Consider the following 23,181-nt stretch of genomic DNA (forward strand, 5'->3'; position numbering starts at 1 on the left):
CTCTGTGAGCTGCACTTATAAGTAGGATAAGCAGATGGCTGTGCTAATGAGAACCTAATGGGGAGGCTTTCTGTGAAGATGAATTCACATGTGTTCTCATAGGGAGCAATATGGAACAGAGTGTAAGTTAGACCAACCCTGAAGCTGCACTAATTCTCACCGGTGCTGGGCAGGTCCCTGCACAATCCCAGAATATGGGGCTTGCAAAGGTGTCCTTACAACTGTATGTTCCACTCCCTGCCCTCCCTCTATCCCTGACTCTCACACAGGAATAGAATGACTGAGCATCAGGCCTAATGTGTTTCTACCCATCAATTTAAAATGGACCCTGTACTCATACCCAGGCTATGTCTGCACAATACACCACTTTTGGTGGCATATAGGGTAGATGTAGCTACACACCTCAGTGAAAAGCAATCTGCATCCACACTCTGGTGTATAGCTACACATATCGCCGAATGGCTGTGGCAGGGGGTTGGTAGCGGGGAAAGGCTTCAGCAACTCCCTGCCGCTAGAGCCTTTCACTACAGTGAGGAGCTTTTGCTCCCTCTCTCTCCCCCACCACCCAGCAGAAGCCTTTCCCCACTGTCGAAGTCTTTACCTGCAATGCTGAAGATGAGAAGTGAGAAGATGGTGGAGACTTTACCTGCTGCCTCCCCACTGCTGGAGTCCTTACCTGCAATGGTGAAAGGCTACAGCAATGGGGGCTGCCAGAGTCTTTCCCTCCAGTAGTGAAAAGCTACAGCAGAAAAGAGCTGACAGCGTCCCAGCTGACAGCTCCTTTTCCCTGCGGTGGAGAAAGGCTCCGGCAGCAGGGCACTACTTGACTAAAAATAGCAGTGTAGAAGAGAAGGCACAGCTTGGGTGAGTAAAGTCATGTAAGGTATATACTTGGGAACATACCCACACCCTATACTCACCTAAGTTGTGCCTTACCATCTACATTGCTACTGAACCCCTTGCTAGTGGGGCTACCTGAGTACATGCTCTACGCTCTGCTGAACGAAGCATCCAGTGTTGACATAGCCCCAGACTCCTATTACAGGCCAGGAACTTACCCACTCTCCCCAGATGGCCCATATTGTGTGTGCTGTGCACAAACGGGGGCAGAATTAAAGCTGGTGTGCGTGATGGAGAGATGGCTGTGTGGGATGGTGTTAGAAACTTCACTGAGATTCTCCTGACATTTTTATGTTTAAATTTTAATCTGTATCTTCTTAATAAGCTTCACGCTAATTTCTGCTCCCAACTACACCCATGCATCCCTATTGGCTTTCATGGGATTGCTCCGGTACACCTGAGAGCAGAAGTGGGCAGGGAAGGGCAGAGTTGTAGAAGAAATAGTTTTTCTATCTTAAATTCTCATTAACAAATGTCTTGGTTTTCCAGCCAGACCATCTCAAACTGCGATTCTGTCATCTTTCATAAGCTAAATGGGTCAGACTTAGTCAGTACTTGGAGTGTTAGATCTCCAAGGAAATCACAGGTGTTGGAGCAAGTGATTTCTCTGACTCAGTAGGTTTCATGGTTTGCTTCTAATCTTGTACTGAGCCAGTGTCCCCAACATAGTGCTAGAAGGAACTGCTGGTGTTTTGAGATGAGATTAAAAATGGAATACCTGTGCACGTGTTATTAAAAATCCCATTGTGCTGTTTACAAAAAGATAAGATAACATTTATCACCTAGCCATATTCCATTCTGGGTAATTACATGTGGCTACCTTAAAAAATTCCCCTATAATGTGAATTAGAGAAACTGTCCTTCATCTCCACCTAAAAAACATAAAAACATTTCAGAGTAGCAGCCGTGTTAGTCTGTATTCGCAAAAAGAAAAGGAGTACTTGTGGCACCTTAGAGACTAACCAATTTATTTGAGCATAAGCTTTCGTGAGCTACAGCTCACTTCATCAGATGCATTCAGTGGAAAATACAGTGGGGAGATTTATATACACAGAGAACATGAAACAATGGGTGTTACCATACACACTGTAACGAGAGTGATCACTTAAGGTGAGCTATTACCAGCAGGAGAGTCGGGATGGGGGTGGGGGGGGACCTTTTGTAGTGATAATCAAGGTGGGCCATTTCCAGCAGCTGACAAGAATTTCTGAGGAACAGTGGGGCGGTTGAAGGGGGAATAAACATGGGGAAATAGTTTTACTTTGTGTAATGACCCATCCACTCCCAGTCTCTATTCAAGCCTAAGTTAATTGTATCCAGTTTGCAAATTAATTCCAATTCAGCAGTCTCTCGTTGGAGTCTGTTTTTGAAGTTTTTTTGTTGAAGAATTGCCACTTTTAGGTCTGTAATCAAGTGGCCAAAAGAGATTGAAGTGTTCTCCAACATTGCGCATTTCAGTTGTGGATGAAGTTACATACATACATGTATGTGTGTATATATATATTGAAGTTGTTCATATAAAAGGCTCATCTCTTCAGTTATAGTAATCTCAGTTCATCATCATAGTCCAGACATTAGCTATCCCTTTTTTAGCATTTGCTTTTTTATGGTCTTTGTAGATGTAACTGGATGTTTAATTCTTTCAATAATTTATCAGGTAGAGGCTTAACCCAGAACCAGCGCCTCTTGAGATTAATATATTATAGATACCAACCTGTCATTACAGCTCCACTTGCTTCCTCTGTTCATGATTTCCACACCTGTGGCAATGTTCTTGGCGGTGTGTTCAAAGTTAGCCATGTGTTGTTTCCCTCCTGATCTCTTTACATTTCATCCTTTTATGTGAATATTTAATAAGTGAAAACATGAATAAAGGTGAAGAGCTGTGACATGTCAGTATTAAATGCAGATGTGAGGCAGACCAAACAGTAGCTCCACCCAAAGGGCTTTATCCTGCAAGGTGCTGAGCATTTAAGCATGTACTTAACTTCAGGCACACACATACACCCTTTTAAATCAGTGGGACGACTCATGTGCTTAAATGTACACATAGTCGTAAGTGCTCTGCTGGATCATGGCCAGTGGGTTCAGCATAGGGAGGGGACACGTCAAACCCAAATACACCCCAGCTAACACACTCTCAGCTGTTTTGTCTAGGCAGGGATCTCAAACTCCCAGCCTACAGTCCGTAGGTGGCCCTCTCAATATCCAGCTCCTATGACACATTTAAATTGTCAAGTTTTCATTTACAGAGACAAGTTTTCAGCTTCAGTGGCTGCACTGTGAACCCTCCAAATGTGAGCCAAGATAGGCTTTGTGTTTTCCTTGGGAAACTATTTCACCTCTGTACTAACTAGTAGCTAAACATTTTCAATTAATACACGCTTAATTCTGCGCCCCGGCGGGAAGAAAGGATTGGAACGGGATCCACCATTCTGAGGAGAGTGCTCTACCCACTGGACTATGCAGTAATTCTCAGGCGCTCTCTTTCTCTGACCCAATGATTATTTAAGTGTTTTATCCACAATGGAACAGTCATTTGGGTCAGAGAGGAATGACTCTACAGTCCAGTAGTTAGGGCACCCCTGAGAGGTGGGAGACCCTGGGTCTAGTTCCTCTGCTCCAATGACTTAATCCACAATAGAACAGCATCAACAGGAGAGACTGAGGGAGCCCCTCCCATCAGAATATCCTGTAGCCCAGTGGTCAGAGCACTCTCCTGAGATGTGGAGACCCCCCTGTTGCAATCCTTTCTCCCCCTCCTGCAGAGAGGGGTAATTAAACCTGGTTTCCCACATTCCAGGCAAGTGCCCTAACCACTGGGCTAACAGCTCTGAAGTTGACAGCAGCAGCACCAGCTTCTCCAGATATTTTATGTGGTGCAATGCAGGCATCTAATTAATTCCTGCAAGAAATACTTAAGTGCCTAAGCCTCCTGACTACAAGCAGCAGATTCCTATTCATGGATAGCTAGTGCAGCTAGGTGCTTTTCTGTAGCTGGCCTTAGTTGCCCATCTCAATGAAAGGGGTGGGGCTTAAAACACACCCTTGTCATCAGGGTCTCCCATTGGCTAGTTTAGGCAGCTCCCTGCTTAGCATGCTGGCTTTCGTAGATTGCATTCGTAGGCACCTAGCTCTCCCCATTAATTGTATAGGGAGCCTAACTTAGGTTTGTGAATTGCAGTGTTCCTGTGATTTTTTAGGTTGGAATGCCTAAGTCCCTTTGTGGGTATAGGCCTGAGAAATCTTAGGTTCCATTTCAGGCTCTTCAGAGGAGTGTGCTTCAATGGCTACAGACTCCTATGTTTCAACCCAACCCAACCCTGTCTCTTCCCCACTTCTGGTTCCTCGTCCCATTCTCCTTACCTAGGCTGTCCCAGTCTCTACTTCTCAGGCTTTTCATCTTTGTTCCAGTTTCCTTGCCCACCAAGTCCAAGGCTCACCCCTCAAAACTCCCCATCCCAATACCACTGTGTCCCCCCACTCCCTCTCCTAGTCTCCTGGCCCAGGAAGTCCCAGTCACTACCCCTGCCCGAACTCCCAGTCTCCGGTTCTGTATCATCCCCATTCTCTTTGGCCCAATCTACTCTCCCACCCTCCAACAGGTTTGATTCTTGCTACCTCTACATTTGACTGAAGCAGCTTCTTCCTCCACTCTACCTGGGCCCAGCAGGAAGGTCATTGAGAGCACAGGAGAGAGAGAGGCTCCCTGCTCTTAGTTCAGGATCCAGAACAACCTGCAGCAGCCCAGAGCTGCAATTACAGGTAAAGTCCTGCTCAGCCCCAGGCTGAAGCATGCCCTGTGTGAACAAAATATTTGGGGAATTTGGCTGCTAAAATCTTAAGTCTCTGTGCACATATGCACACTGCAATTGTTTAAATGCATATAACTTCACCTAATGTGGGCAGAATTTCACAGGGACAGCAAAAGACACATCCTTGTCCCAAATGTCAAGTCCCTTCTCTAAGGTACGGGTTTGCTTATAGATTATCAAAGAAGGCCACTAGAATTTTTTTTTAACATGGGTAAAACAATGTATTTTTCCATAGTCATGTTTTCAGAAATGGATTATGTGTTTTCGCTAAAATTCCCACACACACACAACCCTCACACCACCACCACCCCTCCAAAAAAACCAAAAAATAATGCTGAAACAGACACCCAGCATGGAAAATTTCAGCCCCAACATTTAAAGTTTAGCAAAGTTATAAGCAACTGAAAGCAGGGTCTTATAATGGGGAGCGCCAGACAACCGTAGCAAGTGCTGTTAGGGCCACTGACCCACCACTGTGGGATTGCATTGCTATGGTCCTGTTTCTGAAGCTGCTCCATGGAAATAAAGGTGATCAGGGAATTGGACTGTGTTAGGTTAATGATTGAAGTGAACATCTACATACATCTGCTCCCTATCAGGTAGTCTGTGATAGAATTTTAGAGGCATTCCAACAGAGATGGTTGACTATAATTCTTGAATTCAACTTCCTGGCTAGTGTTGCTTGTTCTCTCTCTGCTCCCTCCCCGAATCAGGCATCAAATAAGGGAACTTGAATACCTTCCTTAATTTTGTTGCTCAGGGTTGGTGGGGGTATTAAAATACAGCCCAGATACTTACAAGCACATAGAATACAACAATTGTTAGAATATTGGATTCCTTCAATCTTTTGGGTGCATAGTGGTGCTCATTATGGTAATAAGTTCTTTCCAGGTGAATAGATTGGCATATCAAAGTCTTTACTGGAGTTCATGGAATCTGGCCCTGGTTATAGGAAGCTCTGCTTTGTATAGGATGGTTTGGTTTTGTATTGTTTGGGGTGGGGAGGGGTGAAATACTTAATGTCCTGTTTTTCAGAAGTGTTGAGCACCCACAGCTCCCTTTGGCGTGAATGGTGCAAGGTCCCCAGTACCTATAAAAAGCAGGCCATAGATCTGCTTTAGTATCCCTCTATCAGGAAAGGAATAATATATCTTGAAGGGGGATTCAGTGCTTTCTTTTGCTCAATAAATAAAATTATAATAATGCATACAGAATTTAGTTGTAACCCCTGCCATTTACATCATGAGTATATTGTTTCCCGTTTTTATGTACAAAGTGCATGGTTTTCTGTTGAGGTAATTGAGGGGATGGAGAGTTTCATAGAAGCTGCAGATGAAAAATAAGTGGGAGGTGAAATTTACAGTATCAAACTTTGTGGGGTTTAGTATTTTTATTTCTCTGCTATTTCCATTTCACAGCTGTGTAGAATATAGTTAATTCTGTTATTACTGATCCCTGTTCTACACACACACACACACACACTCTGTATGAAATTTTGACTTGGGGAGATTTGCCTTTGACTTCTGTGGGGCCAGAATTTCACCTTTTCTTTTTAACAGGATAATTCCATTTAGTATATCTTGCTTCCCATTCTGTTTCTGCAATCCTTACTCCTTGACTTCAGGAAGACTGCTCTTAGTAAGGCTTACAGGATTAGGCCCATAACTTGTAAAGTATTAAAGGCCAAAAGCATGTCATTCTTTCTGGGGCATGACTACTACCCTGCTTTATGAGAGTTGGAAGTGCCATTATGTGTGTTTTTTAAAAGGGCCCTAATTCACTCTGATTAACTTTTAATATTGAATGTATTGAATAAAATACGATAAACTAAAGGTACAGTCACAAACTAAAACTAGGGGTGGCTAGGAATGAAAATACAGCTACTGTGTACGTGTCTGTGGAGGACATGCCCTTTTCATTCCCTCTATCCAATAAACCAGCACATACAAATGGTGAACTCTCAGCAAGAGTTAGTTTGTTGGCAATACCCCAGGCATGAGCTATGTACAGTCTACATCCTGATGTATACACCCTTTGTTGCTAGATTTAAATGGGAGCCCAACAAAAGTGCCTCACTGAATTCCATACTTTTTCTGTCAGCAAATATTATACAGACAAGTTTAGGTATAGGTAAGACTGGGGGCCAGGTGGTAAATTCCAATACAAGCTAAAGTTTTAATGCCTTGAGGGGGAAAACCTGACTGAGCAGAAAATACCAAGTTATAATTTTTCAGGTGAGGCATTCGCTGCCGAACAGTGAAGTTCTGAGACCTTTGGCCATTTATTTGGTGATAGTATTTATGTCTAACCTTAATGGAAGTTACCTTAAACCTAAACTATAACACCAGACTACTGATGCGTGTCTTTTCTGGTGCCACTCACAGTGACCGTATTCTATGACTATGGAAACAAACACCCACATCAGCTTCTTGAAAATAATTTACTTTAAGAATATAGTGAAATATTTTGCTAGAGGGCCGTATTGATGACAAGAGGGTAGAAATGACAGAGAAATCTACGCTATCATAGTTTTATTGTCAGTCCTGTCTATAGTGCAGCTTGTAGCAGCCGGCATTAGTACAAACATTGATGCAGACTTCCTCAGCTTCTTATAGCCTTAGTAAAAAAAAGGTGTTTTTCTTCACATATCCTAGTCATCTACCCTTTGACCACACTGATAATCAAACTTAATTAACATCTACAAAATATAGTTTAATTATATTTAAAAAGGGGAGGAAGGGAAAGGGAGAGAAGCTGGCCTTAACTATTGGAAAAGTACTTGAAATTCTTCACATTCTTCTCCTGTTAACAGCATGTTTACTTTTAATCACTGGGTTATTAGGATTAACACAAGTCATTGCTTCAAGCTCATTTTAGTGAAAGCAAACTACCTCCTACAGACTCAAGGAAACATTCTTTTTCCACATAAATGTATTAATTTTCAAGAAGCAACTATACAAAGTAACGTGAGCCCTGGCTAACTCTTCCAACCCACCATTCAACATTGTGGTGCATGTATACATTCTAATTAAACACACTCTGTTGCAAATTTCAGGATAATTTGAATATTTTGACAATGTAATGAACAAAGCAATCTCTATTTTAGAGATTTGATCTTAAATCTACTAAGTAGTTTTCATCTGTTTTAGTGAATAGGGGACTGCACTTTGTGTAGAGCAATTTTTTCCCCCGAACTAATAATTTTAAAGTCTATCAGTCATGATTAGTTCCAAGGTAGAGCTTGTTTTAGGTTTCAGAGGAACTGAGTTTGCAGAAGTTCAAGCTTCTGCTACAGAAAGCTTCCACGTTTAGCCAAATTGTCTATTACCTGTCAAAATTTTCTACTAAGAGTAAACTTAGGTAAATATTTCTTTATTAAATGATTAAATCCATAAATAAATTCTTTTAATTCATTGAATATAAAATTAAAACCATTTACAACTTATTCCAGTATTACGGGGGGAATGGGGGGGTTCAAAAAAAAAAAGAGAGCTACATTTTGATAAATAAAATACTCAGCTTTAAAACAACTGATTTCTGTTTGCAATTAAACTATAGTTGGTACATAATAGCTGCCACCAGTGAGCTCTCTAAAGTGCCCACCTCAGGAAGGAATGTATCTTCCAACGCATGTTTGGAAAAAAATTTTAAAAAGCATAGTGTTAAAACTGAACAGTTTTTAAAGTTTTCATAACCAGAACAAACATTTATCTGATCAGTTACAAACAGAAAACAGCACATGATTAAGGTAAGGTGCTCCAAAAAGAAGCAATAAAGTTGCTCCAATTCTATGAAGCTTTAAGTATGCTTAAATCTCTGTTGCATTAGTGTCCAGTTGCACAGGGTCCTCTTGTAGTAGTATCTCAATGTTGCCCTCAAATGGCACCATTTCCACAGAGTTCTTTTCTCCATCGCTTGTTACTTCAGAATTCTGATAAATCCCCACCCCCATCACAATTTAGTCCCTAAATTTGTGAATGTCATTGAACAGTCTGTAATAGGGGTAAGCTTCATTTGCATGTGGACAGTTGTAGTTGCATTTGCAAGACTGGATCATCATTACATTCTTAGTGAAAGTTTCTCCATCATCACAACGGAACCTGATCTTGACGGTCCTGGTCTGATGGGGGGTACAGCATCTTCCATCCACACAGGAGCCACAGTATTTGGGGCGATACTTCTTCACACTAGAACATCCAGCATAAGTAAACTTCATTGGGGCTTGTGACTTCTTGGTCTTGGTGCATTTCTTTCCCTTCTGTATGGAAGAGGAAATATTATTAGCAAAAGTTTTCTTTGTAACATCCACCTTCCACCCAGAACCATCTGGGGGGGAAAAAAAGGGGGCTATCAGAGATCTGTATTTACCTTTAGGGAACCATAACTGGGCTGTTCACATGGCCGCACTTCACATATCCTGGTCTCTTTGATTAGTCTACAATCAGGATTATCATTGGTGATCCTGGTAGAGATACCAGTTCCACAAGTCTTTGAACACTGGGACCATGAAGTTGTCTGCACAATGCATTTGAAACTCTCAAAAGATCGGCTGTATGGCTCAGATCCAAAGACTAAAAAGGAGGAGGAGAAGAAGAAGAACTTTGCATAAAGTTTCTCATACATCTTGGTACCTCTTCTCAATGAGGAGTACAGCAAAGCACTATACTCCTTGTATTAAAATATCCCCTCCCAATACAGAATATGCCCAATAGCCTTACTCACCAGGTAGCATTTTCAGTCCTCCTTTCACAACGGCAATCAGCTCGTTGTTCCTGGTTAATTCACCTTCTGAAGCATCCAGACCAAATTCTTTGTTGAAGAAACCTTCCAACTCGTCAGGAGCATCTTTGGTCTCATCACAGACCCATTCTTCACAGCACTGGCCAGGGACTTTAACCAGCCTTGGGTTGGCACAGCCCAGGTTAGGGAGAGAGAGTTCTTGTGGGCAGAGCGGGATGCAGCCCACAGCTCCATCTATGCATGTGCACTGGTGTTTACAGTTGGGCTGGAAACTTTCACCATTCTGGTAGATTTTTGAGTTATATTCACATGGTCTCCCCTCGGATTGTGCTGCAGAGATTCATAAAGAGAGAAAGAAGGGAGTTAGAGGTGAGATCCGCTCTTTTAAACGCATGCATATTTGCTGCTCTGCTAGATTCGAGTTATGGTAAAGTTCCCTACAATCCCCTAGAGACTCTAGGCTAGAACAATAAGTTAGTCAGGAATCACTTTTCCTTATGCGCGTTTAGCGGAGCCCAGACATACTGAATTGCATTCCAGACTGCTGAAGTCATATGCCTTTCTGCCAAGCTACCAACAACAAAGCATAACCATACATGGACTCAACATTACTAAACTTGGGCACTACGGGGACTATTATTATTTTTAAAGGAGCCAAACCACATGCCTCTTACCTCTGCAGATCCCCTTCTGAGCCGTGGTACTGGCGCCGAAATTGCATTCCAGCCCCTTGGTGTGATCACAAGGCTGGGTCTTACTGCAGTCCTCGTTGAGTTGTTTAGCGCAGACTTTACAGCAGCCGCAGCCGTCCAGAACCAGACCGACTCCCGGGGCACATTTGGGCACCTCCAGAGAGCACTGGCAGGCGGCCGGGCAGGCGGAAAGCGCCTAAGGAACGAAGCACATTAAAAGCCGATGAGTGTATGTGCTAAATGCCCATGCACAGAGAGACAAACCCGAGACTTACAACAGCCCCATGGTACGGACAGCAGCGCTGGTCCGCACCTAGGAGTTAGCGACGCTCCCAGTTTATGCCTTCACAACACATACACCCAGGCGGTCGACTTTCCGCGGGTATATTTCGCGGCAGGAAAGTGACCAAAAAATGGCAAACAGCTTTAAAAAAAAAAATCCCTCGAAGCCCTACGATCCCAAACAAAGTTACATGCAAACGCAAACTTACCAGCCCGAATAAGTGGAGGAAGGCAACAGCCAGAAAGAAATAACTGGTGGTTTGGTAGTTCATTGTTAGCGAAGGAACTGTTTTCCTAGTACAGCTAAAATAAACTAGAGTAGAGAGAGAGCCTAAAACTTTCCCTGCGGCTTTCAAGACTACAGGCTGAGTGGATCTCTTCTTGTGCCTGTAGAGAGAGGAGTCTAAATCCTAAAGGGCTGTGAAAGCGTGTGCTGCTACGTTTTCTTCTTTTCTGAGAAGAGCAGGAAAGATAACAGGCTGCTGCCTGGATCCTCCGCTTCTCAGGGGTCCCTTTGCAGTCTGAGAAGGCAGTGAGGGAGCCACTCCTTATATACAGTGCTGATGCCGCCGCGTGTTGCAGCTGCACTGACGTTGAGCGTTCCAGAATGCTAAAGCATCCAGAATTCCAAAGCATCTCAGGAATGTTTCTTGGCGCGGTTTGCGTCCAAGCTCCTCCCTGTCTAAATTGCACCTTTTTTTTTTTTTTTTTTGGTCTCAATAAAGTAGTTCTACACCCTCCTTCCCCCCTAATCCCAACACTTGAAACGATCATTTAAATAATCCTCCCTTTAAGGATCTTTTATGATCATGTGGGAAATGCATTTTAGGAAGTTCTTTTTAAAAAAAAAAAAAAGTATGTTCCGAGTTTTCAGGCTGGGAAACGCTGTATATAGATACTCCCTGTGTGTTTATTAAGTAAGTTCTGTACGACTGAATTTCACTCTGAAATATTTGGTGATGGGGGGTCAGGAAAAGCAGCACAAATCTGTTGCTGAAATTATGCACGTTCCTATCAAGGCTAAAAAAGTTTGATCCAGTGTGTGAGTGAGGGTGTGTATTTCAAACTAATGCCCTGATGGCTTACTTTTAAATATTTATGAATGGGAAAGAAACACAATAAATGGCTCCCTAGTATCTGGCAAAGTTCCATTAAAAGGTCTTCCCCTAGCTTTTTGCTTTGAGAGGTTCCCACTTTTGTTATAATCATGGAAGGTGGAGGTTCTCAAGTGCAGTGACTTTGAAGAATCACAGTTAAAAAGCTGGCTACTTCTTTACAGACCCAGTACATATATAATAAACTGACCTTGCTCAGCCCTCACCCCCAGGTGGTGTACTTTTTTTTAAAGATCAGAATTTGGAAATGCAAATAACTCTGCTACATGTTCTTATCCTAAGCCTTGCCCTAGGAAGGGTAAATCAGACAACTCTTTTATATATACTATTCCTCGGAAAAATGAAGAAACTGCTGTACTGAGCTCTCTCTAATTTGTAATCTTTAAAGTTGAAGTCGCTGCAAGAAAGTCGCTCCTTGGTTTAGAATTATTTTAAAATCTGGATTTTGAAATTGATTAAAAGGAACCTTTTAAATTATTATATAGAGTTTACGAGCCTCCTTGCTATTTTATTCTGCCTACATACTTTAGGAGGGCAGAATAACAAACCTTAAGTTTCTATGGAATATTGACCTCTCTATGACCTTCACTGCAGCATACAGTGATAAGCAATTAAAATAAACATCTGCCTAAACTATAGGTTAACCCTGGAGGGGTGAACATTCAAAGATTGACCATGTTACTTTTGTATAGGAATACTCATACATAGACGTTTTTAAAGCTTTTAATATATTCTCTACATACCAAGTTTACATTAATCCAGTCATTTGTTATTGGGGTTGTTATTTCAGAGATAAACCCTTGAGTGCTTTAGATGTCTAGTGTTTAGGCCAGGAACAAGTTAGGAGAAAATCCCGGGCCCTGCAGCACATACATCCCTCTGCAGTCGTGTTTATCACAAAAGTTTTTGGTAATCCTCGGTAAGGTTAGACTCACTTAGGGATTCCTCCATTAAGCGAAAAATTTGGGGTTGGGGCGGGGGGGGGGGGGGGGAGGGAAGAGTTCCTAGCTTATGTTGTGGCGTTTTTTAGGTTTCATGGCTGTAAGTATTTCCAGATGGTGATTCAGACACCAGACGTAACAATATTTCCATATTTGGTATAGCAGTAGCCTGCATTTTTCACATTTTTCTACTCTGTTATCCAACCACAAAGCATTCTTGACAGCTTCAAATGGTGTTAAATATAGACTTAACTTCTGTTCCCAGGGCAGGAAATTCTTTGGGATTCCTGTTTTTCACGCAATCTGTCTATCATGATTTAGTAGAAATTACACTGGAGGAGCCAACTGTAGCTTGCTCGTTTATTGAAAAAAGCAAAGTAGTTTAGTCTGCTACCCAACAGCATTTCAATAAATCCCCATTCCAAGGATTTTTTTTCTTTGCAAACAGATTACGGTTCCTAAATTTGTTTTTTTGTTGCCTTCAACGGTTGAAGGTGGAAGAGCAGACCCACAGCAGAGGAGAAACTTGACAAAAACCTCCAATGCCCTTGGAAACCAGAAGTGGTGGGGAAGAAGTGGAGAGGGAGGGGATGGGCAGAGGAGGGGGGATCTGATTAACCTGTCTGCCTAGCATTTCCAAACAGTATGTGTCTCTGTGTGCTGCTCCTAAAGGATGGGCAGTTAGGGAGGGAAAGCAGCACCAGCCCTGCTGCTAGAAGGAGAGAAGCCCAGACGTCTTGTTGCCTGCTCCTTTCCACCACTGCAAGGGTTACAGAGAGGATCATTTCATGGTGACTGGTTGAGGGACTGTGCACATGTTTCAGGGTAAGTGTTGCTCCCAGTGCTAAATCTGTTTAGGGGGCTGGGGGATGTGTGTGTGTGTGTTTGGGGTTTTTTAAATACAGCAGGAATAATAGGCAGCTTTGTTGTACCTTGCTGGAGCCACAGAAAAGGGGGTTTGTTGTTGTCTTGGGAGTGCCTGCTCCTGGACTTGGCTTTAGATTGAGCGGTGTGGTGGGGGGGACTCTGCTGCCAGGGAGGTGAAGGCGACACAAGAAAGGGGCCAATATAATAGGGCCACTGTCTTCAGCAGAGGCTTGGAGCGGCAGCCTGAACCCTACAGTGCAGTTTCCAAAACATATGTGGTTTTGTTTTACTTTTCAAGCATGTATCTTTTCTAACTGGCTCCAGCCACCCCTCCCCCCTACTGCCCCCCCAAGGAATAGACCAGGGGCTGATGGATAAAGTCCATCTTTGTTGATTCTCCTGGAGACCATTCTCCCTCCTCCCCATCAACACCCCCACCACCATCACCCTGGATAAATAAAGTAACATGAGGAAACCATCTGTTGACCCAAAATGGTGGCATAAGGGACCAATTTAAGCATAAAATAATTCTCCCCCACCCAACCCCCTCTGAAAGTGCCTTTACAATTATAAGAGAGACAAGGTGGGTGAGGTAATATCTTTTATTGGACCAACTTCTCTTGGTGGAAGAGACAAGCTTTCCAGCTCAATGGAAGTATTTTACTGGAAGAATTTCTGCTTTAAAGGCTCTTTCATGGTCTCCCCGTTTCAGTTATGTTTCATATGGTGCCAGGGTGGGAATGTGGAGCGTACGGATGTGAAGACAGAAACAGGCGTTTGTGTGGCTGTCATTGCACTGAAGCTAGTCTCAGCACCAGCAGCCCCCAGAGCTGTCACTGCTGTGGAGGTGTTGCTGCCCCATGCTGGAAGGGAACAGGCTGCATTGGCCCCTGGCTTTGCTGAGGCTCTGCAATGAGGGAGAGAGAGTCTGTTGCCAGAGTCTTACTTCAGCACAAACTTAGGATGTTTCCAGCTCAGTTCCATATTTGGTGAAAGTCTTGTGAGCTTCGTCATCCATCCGATGATGGGGATGATGCAGCAGCAGCAGCAGCCACCAAGCTCCTTTTAGAAAGAGGAAATCAGGGGTCCTTGACCTGCATACCAAAAATACAGGTCACTGGAGAATCTGTGGGCATGTTTTCAATCCTTCCCTTCTGAGCCTGGGGGAGGGGCTTGGGGGGTTTCCTCCGCTGGAGAGTTTATTGATGACCGTTGTGTCTCAAGAATGAATATCATCAGTTCACCCTGGCATGTTAACCACATTAAGTTAGGGATAGGACTGAACAGCTGCGTTTGTTTTACATTGTTTTAGAGATGGACCCAAACCATGAAGTTCACATTTGGATCTGACAGTCCTCAGAGTTTGGGTGGGATGGGGGATTTGGATGATGATTTTGTTTTGACCCATTATAGAGATAGGGACCAGTGCAAAGTTTGGATCTGGGGCCAAATTTCCCCAATGCCCTCAAGGGATTTTGGTTCTGGGCCACTGTTTTGCTGTGGTTTGGTTAGAATAACAGAATCACAACTTTATGTATTTGTTTTTGTCTTCATCTGTGAAGTCATTTTGTTCAGGGTTCCATAAGGGAAAGGGAAAGGGTAGCTAATCCCGTGATCGGTCAGTGCCTGGAGGAGTTCAGGAGAGTTGGGAAGAGAAGGCAGGGGTGCAGTCTGAAAGAACAGAGCATTCTCTCCCTTTCTTAAGGATTTACACTTCCTTGTGTTCCAGTGCATATGCCTGACACATTGCGGGGGGCAAAAAAGCAGGTGAGCAGCTGTCCCAGATGTGGGCTTTAGCGGTGTTGATAGATTCGAGTAGCAGCACCAAAGACTTTGGAGTGTTGTCATTTATAAGAGTATAGTATACGCGTTCTGCCATGGCTCAGAGCCTGCAGCTGAATGTCGCCACAAAGGGGTTAAGGTGGTGTTTCACCCTTTTAATCTTGCCCCCATTTTCTTTTCATTCTAATCTAAATCTCCCTTGCTGCGATTTCATTCAAGTGACATACATTTGTTTTTGTTTTTCCTATGGTGTTTGTGTGGCTCATGAAAAGTGATGCGTTGGCTGCCGGGCCTTCTCTTCACAGATTAGATGTTACCTGAGCATGAATGGTGGCAGGCAATGCTTCCCTTCCCTTCTCTTCTCTGCCCTTATCCATCAATTGCCTCAAAACTTGACCTAAAAACACCAGGGTTGCCAGGGTAATTAATTCTTTATTCCCATGCATCTCATTGACTGTCTCCCAATATTGACAATAGGTCACCAATTAGTGCTATTTGTGATTATAGGCATTCTTATGTGCATAACTACCCATTAATAATTGGCCTGAGATCACCGACTAATTCACATGAGTCACCAATGACCGTTAGGTGGTTCCATTAACCATTTCTATCCCTACTGACTTGGCAAAATTGCAGTTGGTGACCTGCAGGTGAAAGGTTTCTTATCCTGTTTCCAACTCTCTGAGCTATCCAGTATTCCAGGTTTTCCTTCTTTGCGGGTGTATGATTCTCCTCAGATGTTTTAATGTGAAGATCTGTAATTCCTTTTGAACCTGTGAGTGGTTGAATCTGTGACTGATACAATTTTATCCAGGATGAATCATAGAATCATAGAAATGTAGGACTGGAAGGGACCTCAGTAGATCATCTTGTCCAGTTCGCTGCATTGAGGCAGTACTAAATATTATCTGGACCATCCCTGACAGGTATTTGTCTAACCTGTTCCTAAAAACCTCCAATGATGGAGAAGAGAAGACTGAGGGGGGACATGATAACAGTTTTCAAGTACATAAAAGGTTGTTACAAGGAAGAGGATGGAAAATTATTCTTCTTAGCCTCTGAAAATAGGACAAGAAGCAATGGGCTTATTGCAGCAACGGAGGTTTAGTTTGGACATTAGGAAAAAATTTCTGTCAGGATAGTTAAGCACTTGAACAAATTGCCTAGGGAGGTTGTGGAATCTCCATTATTGGAGGGTTTTTAAGAAAAGGTTAGACAAACATCTGTCAGGATGTTATTACTTAGTTATTACTTAGTCCTGTGCTGAGTGCAGGGGGTCTGGACTAGATGACCTATAGTCATCCCATTCAGTCCTATGCTTATATGGTTCTATAGCCTCCTTTTAGTCCAAAGTAAGCATTTGGAACAACTGATTATACTCACGGTTATATATATTTACTGGGTATATATAACATTAATTTCACAGGCCACCTGTCTTTGCATTTCCCTAGGACCCGTGCTTTAGGAGCCTAGATTCTAAACTTTCATTTCTTCAGGGAAAAGAGTTCCAATGAAACTGTGATGGATTGGACCCCTTGGGGAGCCACCTGATGTGCTGAAATACCACTGAGTCTACCTGTTCGGTCAGCATGGGCCCCCTTTAACCTGTCTTGCTGAGCCAGGCCTTAAAACCTCCTCTAACACACACACAGGCAGGGCCACACCCAGCTGCAGATCAGCTCAGGGAAGACTCATTTTAAGGGACTTTCCACGGCATCCAGATGTCCACCCCCCTTTGGAGTACAAGCCCAAAATAATATGAAATTTGCCTCTTCCCTCAGTGTGGAGGAGGGTATGCACAATTTCTCGTTCCCCTCCTCCCCCAGTTAGAAATCATATAAACTGGGTTATATTGTAAACCAGAAATGAATTTATTAACTACAACAGGTGTATTTTAAGTAGTTAAGGAGGTAGCAGACAGAACAAGGCAAATTACTAAGAAAATAAAACAGCACACAAACTAAGCTTAATACACGAAAGAAACTGGTTACATGTAAGTTCTCACCCTAAATGTGGTTCTAATAATCTTCATAGCCAGACACCCTTCCAGCCTAGGTCCAGTTCTTCCCCCCAGTCCAGTCTTAGTTGTTTCCAGCAGTCATCTTGGGTGAGGTAGCAGGGGAGAACTGAGGACTTGGATTACCTCACTCCCTGCCCTTAAATAGGATTTGCATAAGGCAGGAGTCCTTTGTTTCCCTAGTTTTACCTCCGTTCCCTTACAGTGGAAAGTTACAAGAAGTCCCAGGTAATGTTTTAGTATCAGGTGGCAAGACCACCTGACTCTGTAGGATTATAGCATCCATGAGTCAGGGGCAGTATAGAGCATCCACAGGAAGGCCAAGCTTTTCACAGTCCATTGTCCTTGCTGATGGGCCATCAGCCCTGTCTGGCTTTTCCATTGTTGTACCTGAAGTGTTAGCAGTGGGCATCAACCAAAGTTACATTGTTGAAATACAGATACATAGTCAATATTCCTAAGTTCAGATACAGAAATGATACAGGCATACAAATTGGATAATCACATTCAGTAAATCAAAGCCTTTCCAATGATATCTCACATGAGCCATCTGACATACAGTATAGCTCAGTTATGTCATATTCATATCATAAACATATTTTCATAAATAATATGGAAAGACACATCACAGGAACCTTACCAAAAAGGAAATTAATGGAGGGGTATATCTCCCTACTTAAAGATTTCAGTCTTTTAAGACTATTTTCAGGGATTTTGGGGCTATGAACAGATATTCCCCTAGGTGTTGCTGGTCCCATTGAAAGTATATACCCAAAATTGGAAAGGAGAACATCAAAAGGCTGTAGTTATGTGAACTTTTGGGAAGGTTCTGATTAAAACCAGAACCCAATTCTTTTTGTACTGTTTTTAATTTCCTCTTTCCCATTCTCATCTTCCTTTACCCATCCCCTCCTATGTGTTCCCTCTTCTTTGGTTTCCTTTGCCCTGTTTCAGTTCTTTCTCCCCCTAGCCTTTCCTTTTTTAATGTTTACTTACAAAGATTGGGCCTCTTCTGCTGCTCCTGCCAGGCTGCTGGTTCCTGCTGCACAAAATCAGCTCTTCCAGGGTCAATGGTTCATCTCAGTGACTCACAGGAGGTGCTAATCCAGTGGGGCAAATTAAGCAACATACAGGCAGAGCAGCGGAGTAGCAGGAAGGCCTCAACATCTAAAATGTAAGTAGGTTCAGATTTTACTCCCTGGATTGGTGCAGTTAATTCAGAATTTCTGGGTGCAGGGTTTCCTATCTATACTTTCCCCTCCCTCAATATCAACTTATTGTTTCTTTTAGCTGGGCTCAAGCCTGTCAGCTCTCCTGTAGTCTGTGCCTGTATTTTCTGATATATTGGGTATCTATGTGCTCCATGCTGCCCTCCACATCTGCAGGGGGAGTTTGGCTTTTAGATACGCTGCTAGAATAGCCATGGGTAACAATTTCTTGATATGACAGCTTTCCACTGACTCCTTTCCAGGATATCATGGGCTTCCAGTTCTATGGAACTGGAGGGGGAGCTAATTTCCTCCTCCTAACCCCACAGAAAAAACAGGGAGACTAAGACAGTTGCAGTCAATATTAAATTGTGCAGCTTTCCCTTCTAAACTGTGTAGCCCACACCTCACACAGACAGTAGATCATGGAAGCATGGTCCCTGTGGGGTATGACAACAGATTGGAAGCAAGAGCCATCCACATGGATGCCCCTTTGCTCTTTGTTGATTTCCGGAGACATGGGTTAAAAGGGTGGGTTTCTGGCTTCTCCTTGGATGGGGAAGCCATAGTCTCTCTCCCAGATGGAGAATTCATCAGAAACTGCACAAGTTGAAACTCACTGTTCTTCAAACATATCTGTGTGGATCCCACTCAGGCTGTGCGGCCTATATCATGGTATTGCTACCCTTACTTCTCTGCTGCTGCTGCTGCTGGCAGCGGCGTTGCCTTCAGAGCGGGGCGCCTGGCCAGCCACTGCTGCTCTCCCACCCCTCAGCTTCAGGCAGCACCACCAGGGGCAGCACAGAAGTAAGGGTGGCAATACCATGACCCCCTACAATGGACTTGCAACCTCCTTTTGGATCAGGGCCCCCAGTTTGAAAAATGCTGCAGAGAAATCACACATTTTTTGTGGATTGGTCATGGCATGTAGTAAATTTCATGGATCTGTAACACAGCCGTGAAATTTGATATTTATGCCATGACCAACCCATGTAAAATGTGTGATTTCTCCATGATTTAAGTAGACCCCTACTCATAACAGGGAGGACAGGAGCAAGGGAAGAACTGCTGACCTCTCTCAGCCCAGGGAGGAAAGGGACTGAGTTACAAAGGAGGCCAGCTGGGGAGAAGCTGGTGTAAGGCTGCAGTGAGCCTGAATGAATTCAGATTCCAAGCAGGGCTGTGTGATTCCTCAGCCCAGGAGTGGAAGCTGGCTTGAACCAACACAGATCCCAAGGAGGGCTGTCAGACTCCAGAATGAATGGCAGGGCTTAGGGATAAAAAAAGTCTGTGTTTTGGAAATGACTGAATAAAATGAGACCTCACAAAGGGGGGATCTTGTTTAAGTGTTCTGGTCTGAGACTAAGTCATTGCAAGGAATGAAGAGGGAATGAGGGCAGATGCCTGCAGGGCTACCTCACGCCACAAGGAGGCACGCAGGGATGGCACCTGTCTATAGGCAGGTACAGCTCTCTCTCCAAATATTAAAGCTCATTTGACTAGAGTGCATGTTCCATCCTCTGAGTGTTTCAGGAACATCCCCATATCTGAAATTTACAAGGCAGTTACATGGAATAATCCCTTACTTTGGTTAAACACTATGCCATTGACCTGGCTGCAAGACCAGGGGCAAAATTTTGTCTGGCAGTGTTACAGACTGTTTAGTTAGTGGCAGTTGGTACTCCTTGGTCCCACTTGCCACATCGGCATTGCTTATCAGTCACCTAGAATGGGATCCACACAGACACATACTCAAAGAAAAAAAGAATGATTATTTACCTCATAGCAACTGTGGTTCTTTGAGATGTTGACCATATAGACCCCATGACTCATCCTCCATCTCTTCTTTTTCAGAATCCTCCTTATCTGGAATTCTGAATTCGTGTGGAACTGAGGACAGTTGCAGCGCTTATATCCTCAGGTGGGGTGCAGGGAGGGTGTCACAGTGACATGCACAATACAGGCGTGGCCCTGATGACACTGCTATTCAAAACAATACAGTTTCATACACATGAGGTGCATGCAGACCTGGAGTGGGACAACAACATCTTGAAGAACCACAATTACTGTAACATAATTAACTATTGTATTTGGCTTCCATATGCAGGTTATTCATACGTAGAGGAGAATGGATCCCTATTTAATTATTGCACCTTTCTCAATGGATGAAAAATCCAATGCTGGGAAGGAAGCTATAAAAAGGATTGACAGCAAAATCATAAGAATCCAGAGCATTTCAGGGGCCCAGGGAGAGAGGTGAGAGGAAGATTTTCCAGATTAAAACTCTGAGGCAGATCTTCCAGATTTTACTCTTAAACTGAGAGGCAGATTTTCCAGATTAGCGGCGATTTGTTGAATTTTGCACTGCAAGGTTTGGTAGGAGAGTTTCAGCTATATCTCTGATTCTGTCACCTGTAACTCTTTATTTGGCAAACTAACCAGACATAACCTTAGATTTGTCTCTGAGTAGCCTCAGAGTAGGAGGAGTTTGCATTTTCAGGATGTACCTATCAGATTTTTACTAGTACATTGCCAAGATAAAAATCCTAGATTAAAATGCCCCTTGTTTGTGTTACTAAAACACTTTTAGATTATTCATGCTGACAATGGGGAATGTTTAATGTACAAATCTACTTTTACTCATTTATGCTTCAGAGTAACAGCCGTGTTAGTCTGTATTCGCAAAAAGAAAAGGAGTACTTGTGGCACCTTAGAGACTAACCAATTTATTTGAGCATAAGCTTTCGTGCATCCGATGAAGTGCATCCAATGAAGTGAGCTGTGGCTCACGAAAGCTCATGCTCAAATAAATTGGTTAGTCTCTAAGGTGCCACAAGTACTCCTTTTCTTTTTACTCATTTATGCTGTGACTTCATTCCGCTTGACAGGGAAGCTAGACTGATCTGTTCATAGTCAGTTCTGTGCACTAGCACAAGGCCGCAGTGTTTGGCTTGCAAGCACCACAGAGGAATGTTTAAAAAAATAAAAGTGTTCCACTGACATTTAAAAAAATCATGGAAGTGTTTCTATTAATATTTGCTGGTGTAAAAGCTTCCTTTAGAAACCCAAATCCTACATTTGAGGCCTGAAATATTTTCAAAATAAGGAGCTAGATTGTGGCTAGCGGGGTTAGGGAAGGAAGGAAGAAGTCTTCCCTACCTTGCATGGCCTGTGTCAGGGACATTCAGAATAACAGCCCCTGTGCTTGGGGGAGCACAGAGCTGCTGCTGAGCTGCTCGTCCTGAAGAGCTCGTGCTCTGAAGCTGGAAGGAAAGGATGGGGAATATCAGCCACCACCTCTGGTCCTCCACACTGCCCCTTACTACAGGTTAAATGCTGTGAGCCCAGTCTCCAAAGTTGGGTAGTTAGAATATTATCAGCATTTTCTTAAAAACTGTGAGTCAACATCGTTAAAGCTCTTGCCAGTTTAGAAAAAGAGCACTAGAATGAATGTGTATGCAAGAGCAAATGTGGTGGATGTGACTGAGTGGGTAGGTCTCTCAGCATTTGACAGGAGAACACTCTCAAGTCAAAAGCATGCAGGGCAAATCTCTATCATCTGCGTAAACAATACTGAGGATATGTATAGGCAACTGGCAGTGTTGCTCAGAAAGCCAGGAACATCCAAGGGGATTTGTAAGGATTGATATTGAACCTTAATCAAGATCTTAACTGGGGGCCAGGTTCTCATTTCAGTTATACGGGCATATTCTTAGTTACCCAGTTGAAATCAATGGAATTGCTTCCAATTTACATCCATGTAAATGAGATTTGGAATCTGTGTGTGGATTTTCTAGAGGTGCATGGAATGCCATTCCTTCCTCTGTCCCTAGTCCTGTCCTACCCCTTCTTCTCTGCAGTTTCCCTGGGCTGAGGGACAGCCACTGGGCCTCCTTGCTGATCTAATTAATCAGAGCAGGGGATTTGTTAAGCTTAGTTACCCAGGCTCATTAAGGTAATGCATAAAAGCAGTCTCTGAGGCTGAGCTGACTGACTGACCTAGCTGGAGAGGCTCCTGATGATGGAAAGTGAATGCTGGAAATAAGAGTCTGGATATTGGTAAGATGTATGCGGTCAAATATAGCCAGTTATTCTGGATTGTGATATTTTTAATTTAACTGTCAGCACAGCACAAGAGTAAAGCCAGGAGTCTCCACCAGATTATTTTTTTCTTACCTGATAGGACTCCAGGGGAGTGTGTCTGTCCAACTGCAGTGGCATAAAGGGGCCAAAACAGTTTCCTGGGAGTACCCTAGTTCAGGGCTGTTGTAAGCCTGCTATAGGTAGCCCTACACTGCCGTTCTGCACAGCCCCCAACACAGGGCATGCCATCTGCAAATTGAGGACAGGAAAAGGAGTGGCAGGAGTGCTTTGCACTGCAGCTATTCTGAGCTTTAGAGCAGTGCATAGGCAGCTGTGCCAGCCTGTCATGTGTTCCTGGATCAGCCCAGAATTAGGGAGGTGCAAACATGTCATAAAGCCACCCTTAACCCCAACCTCTGGACTGCACCTTCTGTGGAGCACCTCCTGAAAAACACAGTGCAGAATCTGGCTCCCAGGGTTTGTTCCTGTTCTTGGATGCAACCCCACCCTTGACTAATACAATTAGCTTTTGCTGTAGGCTTTGTAACAAGTGTGCTGGGTTCTTTAAAAGTTGATGCCACCATATGAGACAAGCTTGTGGCTTGGTCTGGGAGAGCTATCTCCAGGTCAATCCAAGGTGTGGGTGTTAGAGGCCTGGGAACAGAGACTGTAAAGAGCTGAGCCTTAAGAGGCCTGGGGAAGGTCTAGGAAGGAGCAGTGGGAGACTGCCTAGGAAGGG

General features: G+C 43.5%; 2 protein-coding genes across 2 annotated transcripts in view; one reads left to right on the top strand and one right to left on the bottom strand.

Annotated features, from left to right (window-relative positions):
* Positions 1–7,509: 7,509 nt before the first annotated feature.
* CCN1 (cellular communication network factor 1) lies at positions 7,510–10,964 on the bottom strand. The gene is made up of 5 exons (XM_073357183.1): positions 10,639–10,964; positions 10,130–10,343; positions 9,438–9,785; positions 9,084–9,286; positions 7,510–8,973 (listed from the first exon to the last, which is right to left on the bottom strand). Exons 1-5 carry the CDS (start codon positions 10,699–10,701, stop codon positions 8,674–8,676), a joined length of 1,128 nt encoding a protein of 375 aa, XP_073213284.1. The 5' UTR covers positions 10,702–10,964; the 3' UTR covers positions 7,510–8,673.
* Positions 10,965–13,173: 2,209 nt separating this feature from the next.
* Positions 13,174–23,181, top strand: part of DDAH1 (dimethylarginine dimethylaminohydrolase 1) — a 150,007-nt gene continuing 139,999 nt past the window's right edge. The window contains exon 1 of the mRNA XM_073357186.1: positions 13,174–13,310. The gene's annotated coding sequence lies outside the window, so the exon portion shown is untranslated. The remainder of the gene's footprint in view (positions 13,311–23,181) is intronic.

Source organism: Lepidochelys kempii, chromosome 8 (assembly GCF_965140265.1).
Source record: "Lepidochelys kempii isolate rLepKem1 chromosome 8, rLepKem1.hap2, whole genome shotgun sequence".
NCBI lineage: Eukaryota > Metazoa > Chordata > Testudines > Cheloniidae > Lepidochelys > Lepidochelys kempii.

Excerpts from the sequence above, each read along its gene's own strand:
- CCN1 (XM_073357183.1), bottom strand. The coding sequence starts at position 10,701 with ATGAACTACCAAACCACCAGTTATTTCTTTCTGGCTGTTGCCTTCCTC. Across the intron at positions 9,786-10,129 it reads TCAGAAGGGGATCTGCAGAG|CACAATCCGAGGGGAGACCA; the intron begins GTAAGAGGCATG and ends GAATCTCTGCAG. Across the intron at positions 9,287-9,437 it reads AGGACTGAAAATGCTACCTG|TCTTTGGATCTGAGCCATAC; the intron begins GTGAGTAAGGCT and ends CCTCCTTTTTAG.